Source organism: Battus philenor, unplaced genomic scaffold (assembly GCF_028537555.1).
Source record: "Battus philenor isolate CCGP_79_NKW_IND1 unplaced genomic scaffold, ilBatPhil1.0.hap1 SCAF_20, whole genome shotgun sequence".
Taxonomy (NCBI): domain Eukaryota; kingdom Metazoa; phylum Arthropoda; class Insecta; order Lepidoptera; family Papilionidae; genus Battus; species Battus philenor.
The window spans coordinates 6,872,802-6,886,313 of NW_027181683.1; the positions used below are offsets into that span (position 1 = coordinate 6,872,802).

At 29.5% G+C, this 13,512-nt stretch overlaps 1 protein-coding gene across 1 annotated transcript; it reads left to right on the top strand.

The window, feature by feature from the left end:
- The first annotated feature begins 10,855 nt into the window (after positions 1-10,855).
- Positions 10,856-13,490, top strand: LOC137922818 (uncharacterized protein PF3D7_1120000-like). Its single transcript, XM_068765898.1, has 6 exons — positions 10,856-11,113; positions 11,190-11,452; positions 11,656-12,059; positions 12,432-12,551; positions 12,811-12,909; positions 13,331-13,490. Exons 1-6 carry the CDS (start codon positions 11,097-11,099, stop codon positions 13,463-13,465), a joined length of 1,038 nt encoding a protein of 345 aa, XP_068621999.1. The 5' UTR covers positions 10,856-11,096; the 3' UTR covers positions 13,466-13,490.
- The last annotated feature ends 22 nt before the right edge of the window (positions 13,491-13,512 follow it).

Genomic DNA, 13,512 nt, shown 5'->3' on the forward strand with positions numbered 1-13,512 from the left:
TCATATGTATTACTCCTTAAAATAAAGTCTGAACTAAAAATTTAACTGCAGAAACATACAACATATTTTATAGTCCTACACCACCTCAGCAAAATTTTTGAAAAAATTCTGGTGCAGGTTCAGTGCGCATTCCAATACGCATCTCTTAAATTATTAAGGAATTAAACAAAGATTGTCTACGTTTAAAAAAATGAACCTACACATTATGTAAATAAGAATGAACAGTTATATTAAAATGTCAAATATTCGCAGGCTTTGGAAAAATATTAATGGTAACAGGTATAATATATCAGACGAGTCGCGATATTCGGCTGTTCTTATTGTGTGTAAATTAGTCAACGTTTTGGAGCATAGAACAGTTATATGCTAGCTGAGAATATTTTGAATCGACTCGCAGATTGATATATAATTTATATTTTTGTAATAAAAATTAAAGTATTTTTAAATTATAATGAAATTGACAATAATGGTATTTATATAGAAGGCAGGTAATATAGAGTTGTTGATATTACTAATTTGGTTAAGCAATATATATTGCGTTTTCACAATCAAAGAAAATCATATAGTTTTAAATCTTATATAAATACAAAATATTCAAATTACGTGAAACCAGATCCGATTTAATGTTTCATGTTTTTTTAAGAATGGAAGCAACTACTCATACCTAAAACGAAACACAGTTTAAAATTGTATTATCGCAATAACAAAATGTTACAGTTAAATATATCTACGACGAACGTAACACATATTTTCATTCGTCTTCATATGCACAGCTTTACAACATGCTTCTTTGATTAGCAAAATTCCAGGAACCCCGGCCCGGGCTTTTTCCTTAAACAGCTTTGATAGAACAAGTCTACATTTCTGAAGGTATAATAAAAAGCAAACAGTAACCAATTAATGATAGCATGACCGGAATTTATTAGTACGCTGCGCGTCTTTGTCCATATCATTCCATAAAAAAGACATCAACGCTTCATTAAAAAGATAAGAGATTTTTATCCAGTTGTTCGTTACAAAAAGTTAATAGTAAGTTATATATTATATATTGTTAATAAGGATGATAATAATGGCAATAACTAAACTCAAATTATTTTTTATTTATTTATATAATTAACTTTAAATTGCAATTTGTTCGAAAAGAACAGGATTCTCTCTCTGAATATAAAAATATAATTTGCTTCAATATATCAACTTAGTTGCCAGAACGATATTTACTTTATTACGAACTTAGATAGTTTATTAAAATAAAATTTTAAGGTTAATTTAATTTTGTCAACGAATTTAATAATAAAAAATTCTTTACATTACAAGCCTACTGGTGTAAAAGATTTTAATATTTTAATATATTTTCTTGTCATCATCAATCACTTCTAGCAATAGGCTTTAAAACATTTGCAACTATTTTCACTCACTTTAAATTGGTCACACTGTCACACATATATTACGTTAATATGTATTTTCTACTAGAATTCGTCAGGCCGACTCGCCGACTCGACTTCTGATAGTATAATATCTACAGGGACTGTAAACATTGATTAATATACAAAATAATCTGAATTATGAAAAAGCTTTATACCCATTACGTTATTTTATTTTCTGAAACTATTGATTTTTCGATAGGTTTTTACACTTATATATGTGTAAGCAAACACCTATATAAAAGTTTAGACAACGTAAGACAGTCAATGTCCAGTCCTTTTTCCATGTTTTGTTTCTTAAATCATTTTAAATATGAAATGTATAGAAATATTCGATTTTATTAATACTTCTTTTGTTATAAGGATATTGTATGTGCTTTATGTTTTGTTTACTTTTAACTTAAATAAAGAAGAGAAAGGAGTATTTGGTACTTACTCAACCTGTTGATTTGTTTGACTAAGTTTTAACACGACAAAATAAAAAAACAGTTAAGTAAATTTATAATTTGTTATCATTTACTTATTTTTATTGATCGTAAACTTTCATGGCTTTTTAATGCGATGAAGTTGGATATTATACATTGCGAACTTATGTGTAACTTACAATGTATATCTTTCAGTCATTGGTCATTCTCTTACATTTGTTTTACGAATTTTATATTTATATATATACTTTTAGTTTTACAATTTTTATTTAAACAAATCATATTATCAAATTGTTAAAGTATATCATATTGTAAAACGTCAGCTTCGTCTGAATTGACCCCAAATGGCAGGTTTTATTAGTAAAATCATATTTATGCCTAGCACTGTACATAATTATTTTTTTTATTTGATTATGTCATTCTCTTCAACTGATGGACGTCTATTGATAGACACCAACCTCTCCCATAGATTTCTAATAGGAACAGTAGAAAGCTTTCTGCATCCAGCATATTTTTTGTAGATATTATTTTAAGTATCGTATTGTATTCTACGTAATCTGTTTTTTTTTAATTCTTTAAGAACTCATATGAAGAAAACAAGTATTAATGAAATGAAACTAATTTATCTCCTCCATTATTCAATAAATTTTAAAGACTTGAATTAAAAAAAATACATAACAGTTATTATAACCGGAATGTTAAAAGTTTGTAGAAATGTAATCAAATAAAAATGTACCAAATTTTATACGAAATGTGGGACAACATAAATTACATCGCTTTCGCCAATTCACGAGAGGCTATCGCAGAAACGGCATCCAGTTTTCATTTTCGATCGTAAAATCCCGCTTAAAAGCTGTAATGGAATCTCGTAAATTAATAAATTATTTTAGTAGTAATTAATTTAGCTGTTATATTAAATTTAATAATTTCTTTGGATTGATAATGTTAGATTTCTCTGTATGTATTTATTTGCAATGTATGTCTGTCTTTGCCATAAAGAGTGCGTAGTTCAACAGACTGCAAATGTTTCTTGTTCAATTAAAATATATGTCCATTAATGTATATGCATATCAAATTAAAGTAAGAATATATTTCCACTTAAAATTTTATTATAACTTCGATTTGTCACTGAAGCTTTGCGCTCTCGTGTGTGCTTTTTATATAATAAACTTGAAGAATGATTTAGAACTCTGGACACTTTTGCACGTTTCGCGCATACATATTATTAATTTGGTAGTCGATTCTGAATGAGTTCAATAACACTTTGGGAATCTCTGATTCTCAAGGAAAATATTATGCGACGTATACATAATAACTTAATATAACATTTTACTAATTTATTATAGTATTTGTGTGAATAAACTTAAATACAGATATTATATTAGCTGCAGTTAAATTTGAAGTCATTCAGCTATACGCATATGTTTCCCATAACAATTTTTTTTACTATTTTCACAATGTTCAAGTTCTTATGAAAAATAACATTTTTTCTTTAATGCACGTAAAATCAAAAACTTTAAAGCTAAAAGCTGTCACTAATATAAAAACGTTATTAAATATACGACCGCTTCTATCGCTATATATGATTAATGCATTTAATACTTTATATCTAGGTGTTTTAAATAATATTTCTTGTATATTGTAAATAGTACGGTGCCCCGTCGAGAATAAATTATGTACTATTTAGGTAATTATAAAATTCTAGTTTCCTATAAGAGGGTGTCTTGTCTAGCTCCTTCCCTGCCTTGTAAACAGAGTCCTTTGTTTATCAACTTCATTATAATGAAGATAAAAATTCCTTCGTCGTCAACGGGACGCAGGCAGTACGATGTTAATGACCTCGCCTCGGAACCTGCTTATCTGGGCTTATCTCAAAAGTAAGTCAATTGAAATATAAATATTCTTAGATACCCTATGGTGATACCTTTAATATATCATACGATAAATACGTGTTTTAATATTTCGTCTCCTGGATAAATTTTTTAATAAAATGTTATTAATTTTTTTAATATGTTTAAGCTTACGTCAAAAATTGAATCATAAATATTTTTAAAGTTCACAGGCTTTTTGCAAGGTGTCACTAAAACTAAAAGTAATAATAATTAAGAAAGTGCCGACCGTCGCTTTGACACCGAAATCGGTTTGTCGCGGCTCGGGTCGGATTCCATACGGGACCGTGTTTCGATCATTTCACTGACCTACATTCACTCACAACATAGCAGGCCGCGCGGAAAACGTGAGCCTAACGCAACTCTTCGCACAAAAATTTTTGTATAAAACTTTTTTACCTACCAACCATATTACCAATAATAATTTACATTTATAAACAAATTCAACGATAATAAGGATTATTCATAAATAAATCTTGTTTTGTTGCCTTGCTCATCTTTAAAACAAGGATGGAAGTTGAACTTAATAACTGGATGGTTTCCTTTATACATACAACTTGGTTTTATTTGTTGGGTGAGGGCGCAGTAGGAAGAGCAACAACCTATGATTGCAGGGCCGTTATTCTCGATCGTCTCGACTGAACACTGATAAGTAAAAAAACTGCGATTCTTTCAAACATTCTGTTAACTATTTATAAGGAAAAACATTAATTTTTTTTCATCATAATGAAAATTAAGTACCGAATTTAAGTAGTAAAATAATTATAAAGAAGTTAAATTAAGGTAATAAAGACTAAGAAATAATATATTTGAGTATCAGAATAAGTTATTTCAAATTGCAGTAAATTCCCTAAATAATTAATTACCTGTTTTAATAGACTCCAAGGCGAATACTCGCACAATCACAGCGAACTCATTATCCACCGGCACAGGGGTTTAACAGTTAGTTGTACTAAAAAGTGACAATTAGCGGCAGTTTTGATAAAAATAAAAAATAAAAAAACAATAACTCAGAAATTATCCGTTGGAGTCGGATCTATGTCTTCGTCAGGCGCGCGCGCTTTTTCTGAGTGATATTTCTTATTTTTTTTTAAATGAGCACGGGCGTATGCCGCGGAGCCTTGACCGCTACGAGACTGCGGCCACACTGAACGAACTATCGTTGCAAGGCAAGCCAAGTCCTCTTGGCACTTCATGTAAATTACTTTCCAACAGTTACTTTTCGCTTCGCTGCACTCATTCCGGTCATCTTTTGTGCTTTTTTGAAGCGAAGCTTTTGCTTGCAGCGCACGAGCTTTCCGATACGTTATCTTAACGCGAAAATCGTTTTAACAAGTTTAACTCGAGTAAAAAATGCCGAAGTACTTACTACTTTAGATAAGGCGTAGATAAAATTTATGAGCTACTAAAAATATATTTTTATTATAATTTTTATAGCGAGCTTTCGAGCTTAACAACATTCATATAATTTTTTTATAATACAAGCGATGTCGTATAGAATTAAGTGATATAAAATTTAGTTACATACTATGTTTATTATAACTCTTAAGTAACATCAAATAGTGGGAACGTACAAACATCAAATCATAAATATAATAATATCACTCTCACAAAAAGAAAATTTTGAATTGCTTTAAAGTACGAAGCCGTAAAGCTAGAAAATTAGTGCTTTTCTAGTAAAAATTCTGATAAATTATTTGTTTTAAGCACGTCAGAAAGTTCTTAACCTTTTGAGAGTGTTTTAATTATTAATTACGTTATATGTTCTACTAATATGTGTATTAATAAATTAAATTTCAGTGAAAATTAGTTCATTAATGCGGATTATTTATCTCTTATTGAGGACTCCTACTTCAAGTTTCTTTGTTTAATTAAATTTCTGCAAATTTTAATATTTATTGCTTACAATAAATTTTATATTTTATACAATAGTAATATGCTTGCTTCTATTATATATAAGAAAACAATTCTTTGAATGGTGCGTTGAAGAAGTACAAGCTCAAACAAAACTTTTGTTCAATAAACTTTGGTCTCAATTATCGAACTCGTTTTCGTTATCGTGGTCGGTGACTAGAAGAATTAACCACTGGCTAGCGTCCGTATAAAATATAACTTAATTTAACCTTTATATTACCTTTTTTTATACGGCGTACATCTATAGAAAACCTTATTACAGCCATCAAATATTTTTACCGTAATTAGTTTTACCCATAAGGAAGGCATGTTTCGCCTCGTAAAAATTAATACACGGCGTAAGTTACCACGCTGTGTATTAATTTTAGACAAAACTTCTCAATAAACAGAAAACAAAGTTTGCGACCTGCGCTACCCGGCAGCCTTTTTTGTCTTAAGTAGTGTTGACCACATCATCAATTAACTATTGTCAATTTTAACTTCTTGATGCTGAGGCAAGTTAAGAGATGGCTGAAAGTATAAATGGTCTTTAATATTGCTTTTAAGAGAATACTACATTAGAAAACGGAAAACAGAGATAGTATGTATAGTAGATTCTAGCCACTACTTCAGTTTCTATTTCTGAGACTGGCTCTGTCACAGAGGTATCATGGTCTTTATTCACAAAGTTCACATCGGAAATATTGTGGAGATCTCCAGCGTTTTAGAACGCTTTCTTGTGAGGCTGCGAACAAATAAGACAAGACCAAAAATCGATTGACACAACCTAGATCTACTTTACGTTTGGTGAAGACTTCTATACCAAAGTTGGAAGCTGTCAGTAGTATATGAAGGAGAGGAACCGATGAATGAATCATTTTGTTTCAGTTAGTTTTTTAATATTGTTTCGTCAAAAAACTCACGGAGAATCATTCATCACTCTGAAAATAATTCATTTTCAAAAAGAAATCAGACGAGATAAACCTATGAAACTTCTAATAAGTTCCCAGGGGAGCTCTAAATTACTTCAGTCTTAAAAATTATTTCAGAGGTCGGTGAAAAAGAGATAGATATAGAGAGTAAATAATAAGAAAAGATAAGAATTCGAAGTGTTGAAAGCTTTAACGAGTCTTAACAAAGAGCTCTGGCAAGTATTAAGCTGTGAATGCTATATTGAATTAGATATTAGCTATTAAACGGAAGGCATCCCGGTCTTTAGGCTTGGTGAGATCAAGGTAAATTTGTGAAAACGAGATTACTACGGAAATTTTATAAGCTGTTATGACTACAGTTTTGAAGTAGCTACAGCATTGAACAGTCAATTCTGTTATTTACAGGTTGACGGTGCCATTACTATCATCAAGAAGAGGACAAACTCTTTGTAAAAACATAGACTAGGCTTTCGTGGTAACGCTGCAGAAATAAATCGAACTTTGCTGGACATACTCGTATATTTATGAATCCAGATGTGTAACGAAAAGACTTGACGGAAAATTAAAGCTGTTGACATAGCTCTTACAATTTTCAAGCCGGTGTCTAAGTGGATACACCACATCTATTATACCGACGATAGAGTAGACGGACGCATATCCCGCAGTCAATAAATTTTGAACTTTTTGGCATATAGATAACAATGTATTTGGTATTAATTATGGTCTATATTATATATTACTAGCTTGGATACTCCAGGTGACAAATTTTAGTTTTCATGTGGCTACTTAATCTCATTTTCAGTAATTTACTTAGTTTTATCACATATTTTGGTACAAAAAAATAACTTTCTTTGATTGTAGGCAATATTTATTACTATTATATATATTATACTGATATAAAACTATTAAAATATATGAGGCTTATTCAAAGTGGTCTCGATTGGTTGCAATACAGTCCTTTAAACGTCGAGGCCAGTTATCGATAGCAGACCAGACTCTTTCTATGGGAAAATTCTCCACTGCCAATCGTAAAGATTGTTTTAGGAACTCCAAATTTCATAACGTTTAGAGCAACCCTTACTCTCTAAAACTGACCATAAATTATAATCCAGTGGATTAAGATCAGAGCTAGAGAATGGCCAGGCTTCAGCTCTGATAAAGTCCGAAGCGTCCGTTTCTAACCAAGATTGAGTAGATCGAGCTTTATGACACGGCGCCGAGTCTTGTTAAAAAAACTATTCTTGGTAATTGAATATAATGTTGTTTAGAGGCTAATTACCTTCTCAAGAATGGTATCTAGATACACTTGTACTCAGGTTTTGTTACCTTTACAAAATATGGCTCAGTTACTCCTTCATAGCAAACACCTCACCAAACCATAACTGAAGTCGGATAATGCCCACGTTGTAATCTGTCGATTCTTCAGAGCTTTCAGTATAAATACAGTCATATTATTTGTTAAAATATTGTACAATTACAAAAGTTTTCTATGATCTACATACATAACACGCCACTTAAATAGCTGTTTTGATTTTACCACTATTCTTTTTAAAATTATCATCTTATACATTGCAAGTTCTAAGTCATCTTTTAAAATACGAGACATGGTTTTAGGTGCTTTCTATATCACCCGAGATAAAAACTATTGCTGCGTACAGGATTTCTCCGATTCTGTCCCTACTGCTATGATCGCCTTCTTCGTACGAACAGTACGTGGATGGCCACGCCTTTTTTTGTCGAAAACAGAAGAGGCTTCATTGTACCTATCAACAGCTCGGTACACAAACATTTTCTTATACCAAGCGTATAAAGGATTTAAAAAATTCTTTTTGGCACCATACCTAGTTTAAGTGATTTAATCACAGTGATTCGGGTATTTTTATCACCCCACTGCGCTTTATTATTACAAAATATTTACAATCTATTGCCGCGAAAATAAGAAAACACAATGAACAATCATACATAAATGACATTCAAAATTCAAAAGTAATTTTTGGTTTGTTTTTAATAATAGTGTTAATGGCCTGATTAAGTTCATAATTTTTATTTTGAATTATAATCGTTTAAAAAATATATATTCAATATACACCAGGAACAACTATGTAAAGTTACTAGTTTTTCAAGGAAAAATCATAAACGAAAAATTAAAAAAATATTGCACTTATGTTTTTCCTTTTACAAACTAATTACCGATAGGGCTTACAATACCGGGATTCCGGGATCCCGAATACCGGAATCCCGGACGATTTTTGTCCGGCAATAAAAACCGGTATTCATGTAAAAACACCGGTATTTCGGTATTACGTTAGTTGATGAACATTGAATTTATGTACAACATAGATCTAATTTAAAATAATATTCATTAATTAAAAAAAATCAGATATACAAACAATTTCATTGTATTAAAATCTATATCAGGCACATTTATTACACTAACGGAGCCGAGTATGGCACCATCTAGAAGCAGCGGTGTCGGCAATATAAAGCGATTGTTTATTTTTTACGTCTACTGCCCAATGAAAAGGTCTCGTTTTTACAAATATAAAAATATGTAACACAAAAATTATTAAATAGTTTATATTAGATTGTTTCATTTTGCAAATCAGTAGTAGTGTTTACAAGTAAAAATTGAATGATTGTTTATATTTTTTAAGAGCATACTTTAATAACAAAACGCTTATTAATATTATTTCATAAATATTCTCAATTTTATTATATTTTTTGCTTCTTTAATTATTTAATACTATACGAGCCTATTATATGTAAAATGTAACATAGAATTCAATATTGGATTTATATATTATTTGTTAACAACTCAATTGAACAACTAAGGTAAGTAATAATATCTAGTATTTTTTTATTAATAATACCGGTTTTAATGCCAGTATCCCGGTATTTCAAATTTCAAATATCAAATAACGGTATTAAGATTTTAATTCGGTATTGTAAGCCCTAATTACCGATGAAAAAACGTACTCTATCGTGAAATAGACTTAAAACAAATATAACGCAGTGTGAAGATGAACAGAGTGACCTCTGGGAATAAAAAGGAAAATTTGAAGAAATGTAATACTATAATATAAATGAAAATTCGAGACTTATTTTCTAACTTTATTTACATTTAACTATACTTTATAGGTGCAATTTTGTTTGATAACTCATTATCATTTTGTAGATAGAGATAACAATATCATTACTGTAGAAATTGTTTGATGAAAAATACATTACATGTAGATTTGGCGGTCCTCTTTTTATATTTCATTTAAAGAAAGAATTACGAATGAGTATAGACTTCATTGGGATTCTTTCTGTAAGCTCGTGTGGAATCCAATAATCGAGATTTTTTGGACACTAATTTTTTTTTAATTGTTCAAACTGTTATGTCGTCAATTTTCAATTTACAATACATCATATTTAATGATATACCGATCGTGATTCACTTCTTTAAAAATGACGTCCTCTTTATCCGTAATTGGGCGATCTGAGCGGAGATAAATATGTATTTTTGACATAATAATTCCCAGATTGATAACGCTTTAATCAACTTTGTTCTACTCTAACTGACACTGCCTTGGGTTTATAAATGTCACATTTTTTTGGTGTCATGCATTTTTTTCCCTTGAGATTCCTTAATTAACACTGAAATTAAAATAAATTAATAATAGTTAGAAATAAAATTTGATTAACTTTTTTTTTCGTTTAAGCGAAAATGCAAAGTATCTTAGCATGTTCTTGAAGCCGACTTACGTTGAAAAGACACTTACAAGACAAAAAAAATTAGATGAACCTGAGTTACATAAGCCTATATTGGGTGTTGAGCAGAACAGGCTCTTGATTTACATGACGGTGATAAAACCGATATGGGCTTTTAGAGTTGCGCCGGCTGCCGATAAAGCAAATTTTAGGCATTGGAAGCACCAATTAAATTAAAACATATTCCCAATGGGGATTCTTCTCTTTTCGTTCATTACATGCTTATAGTCTCTCGACTGATTGCATGAGACATAGGAAAAAAACTTATTTTTTTTTTATAAATATAGCTTTTTAACGTTATCAGTGCTAGCCGAATACAAATAGTACAGCTAAACAGGTTTTATTACAAGCTTACACAAGCTTTTTAAGAAAAAAAAATATTTTCTCCGCCCTAATAGTAGTGATTTTTGAAAAAAACTTTTTTGTGAATGTACCGGCTGAATTTATTTCTTTTTCTTTGTTAAAAAAGTATGTTATTCAATTTGCTAATACGGAACGTACTTATAACCTTTTTATCTTCAACATGTTGACTATATGCCAAATGTCAAAGTTACGTCAAAAAATCTTTCAATAAATTTAGTAAAATGAAATAAAAGACCATTATTTTTGTTCAGGAGTTACTAAATTGGAAGTTCGATATAAACTACATAAATTTGCATTCAAACGTCAAGACAATTTTCAACGAAGTTTTCAGTCTTTATGTACAGCGACTTCATGTCGCACGTGTGAAAGTTTATTCAAACTCAAAGTAATAAAACTAGTAATATTAACAATTTTCACACCATGGTTGTGAATGAAAGGTAAATAAAAATTACATTAGTATTTGGATTTTTTATATGGTTTTAATGTCATGTGTTTATTTAATGTCATTTACAGAATGGCTAATTCAGATAAAAAAAAAGTGATTAAAAAAAGAAAAAGGAAGAGTAACGAAGTAGTTAAGGTGGACGATATTCCTAATGATCTTGGAGATAAAGCTAACAAAGAGTCCAAGGACACAAAAGAAAATGTGAAGGAAAGCATAGAATCTGAAATAAAGAGGAAAAAGTTGACAGAAGCAAATCACCAATACCCAATTCTGAAAGATGAGCAACTGGTACGAAAACTGCAAAGTGTGCCTATGACAAATAATCAAAAAGGTTAGTACCATTGTTAAAAAGAAAACATCTTCATTTGTCTTTATTTATTATTGCTTAAACAAGATAGTTTACCCTTGAACCAAAAATTTTTTGTTGCAATGGACAACACTTAATATATTACTATTAATTTTCTATAATCAGTGTTTATCTTCTTTACCCAATAAATGAGTAAAGTAAAACCTATTACTTTATGTATGTTTTAGGTAGAATTCGTCAAGTTTTGAGAGATAGTCTGAAGGGCACATCTGAAATACTTGCACCAGAAGTTATTCATAATAGAATACAAGCTATACTTAAAGGATCAGAGAAACATACTGATTCAGACCTGCGAAAAATGAGAATATTATATAACATGTTGAAAACAGCATTAAAAACTGATGTTACAAAGTCTGAAAAAGATATAGATAAAGACAAAAGTAAGAAAGTTTTGAAAAAAAAGAAAAAAGTTAAATTAATTACTGACTTGAAGGAAGAAAAAGATATTGTTACTAATCCTATAGGGGAAGGGACAAAGAAACAAGATAATGAAAATGTTCAAAAGGTCAAAGGACCAAAAAGATATGTTGTGTTTGTTGGCAATTTACCGCTGGATATTGATAAAGAAAAGGTATCACTATTTATCTTACATATATAATATGTATAAAGGACAACTATTGTTGTGTATCTACATATAGACAGTAAAATTCAATTGTGTATATTATTTCCAATATTTTGTGTAATATCTGGCAATGAAAAATAAATAGTACATACATAATCAATTAGTAAATGCACCAAGTTACAGTTTTGTGTTGAAAGTTTTCCTGCAAAGACTCGGTATTTGTTGATTTAGACATAAAATCTGAAAGTAAAATGGTTGTAAATAATAACCAGAGTATTTTTTTATATCTTTAATTATAGTTTAATTAAATACTTTTTACACATATTAAAACATTGTATCATTAAAAAAAATTAATTTGTTTATATTTTGTTTGTGTTACAGATAAAACAACATTTTTCTGAAATCAAGGATTTCATTAAAGATATTCGTTTACCAAAGCAAAAAGAAGGAAAGAAGAGTGCAATAGCCTATGTGGAAGTTGAAAATGAAATGACATATGAGGTATTTTTATTAGAAAATGATTATCTATTAAATAGTACATCAAACATTTTTTTTTGAATAAATTTTTGAAATAAATTAGTTACTAAAATGTTTTTATTAAAATATATTTAACTCATGTTTTTAAATATATTAGACAATGTTAATTGTTGGATTTGAAAGTAGATCCATAAACATTTTTGTAAATATATAAATCAGATGCATATAATTTTAATTATTATTTTTATAAAATATTTTGAAAATTTTCTTTGATTTTTAACAGTTAGCGCTTTCAAAACATCACTCTATGCTTGGTAACAAAAGAATAAATGTCCTGTACACAGCACAAAAGAATGGAAAAGTGAGCAAAACTGAGGCAAAGGTAATTTTTGACTTTAAGCTTTTGATATAAAAATTTTTTGACTCTTTAACTTATTTTCAAGAAAGGATCCTGGTATATCTTCGATAATATTTAATGCATAAAAATTTTATACATTCGGCTGAAAATCTGTAGATATAATATTAAAGATTTTAGGCAATGGTCTTTTAAGAACATTACTAGTTATTTTTTAGTTTCATTGAATCTTATAAAAATATTATTGGATAAAACTGTCCAATTTTGATGATTTACATTAAGGTTTTTATGCCTTTGAGAATCCAAGGTCTGTATGTTAGCAAAATTACTAGATGCCATCATACATCTAATTAATGAATAAAAAATAATTGATTCATTTTTCAACAAGTTATAATTAATTACAATAATGTTACAAATACTACATATCTTTCAATAATTCCGTTTTCAGAGTAAATCAGCAAAGCTCGTGGCGTTGCAGAAGTCGGGAAAACTAATTGGTAGTTTGCCTCTGAAAAAGAAGCGCAGTCACAGGAGAATGATAATGAAACAAGCGCAAGCTAAATTGGCAGTCATATCCGCCTAAAATAAAGTAAATACTACATTAAAAACTGTGTAAAATTTATTTATATT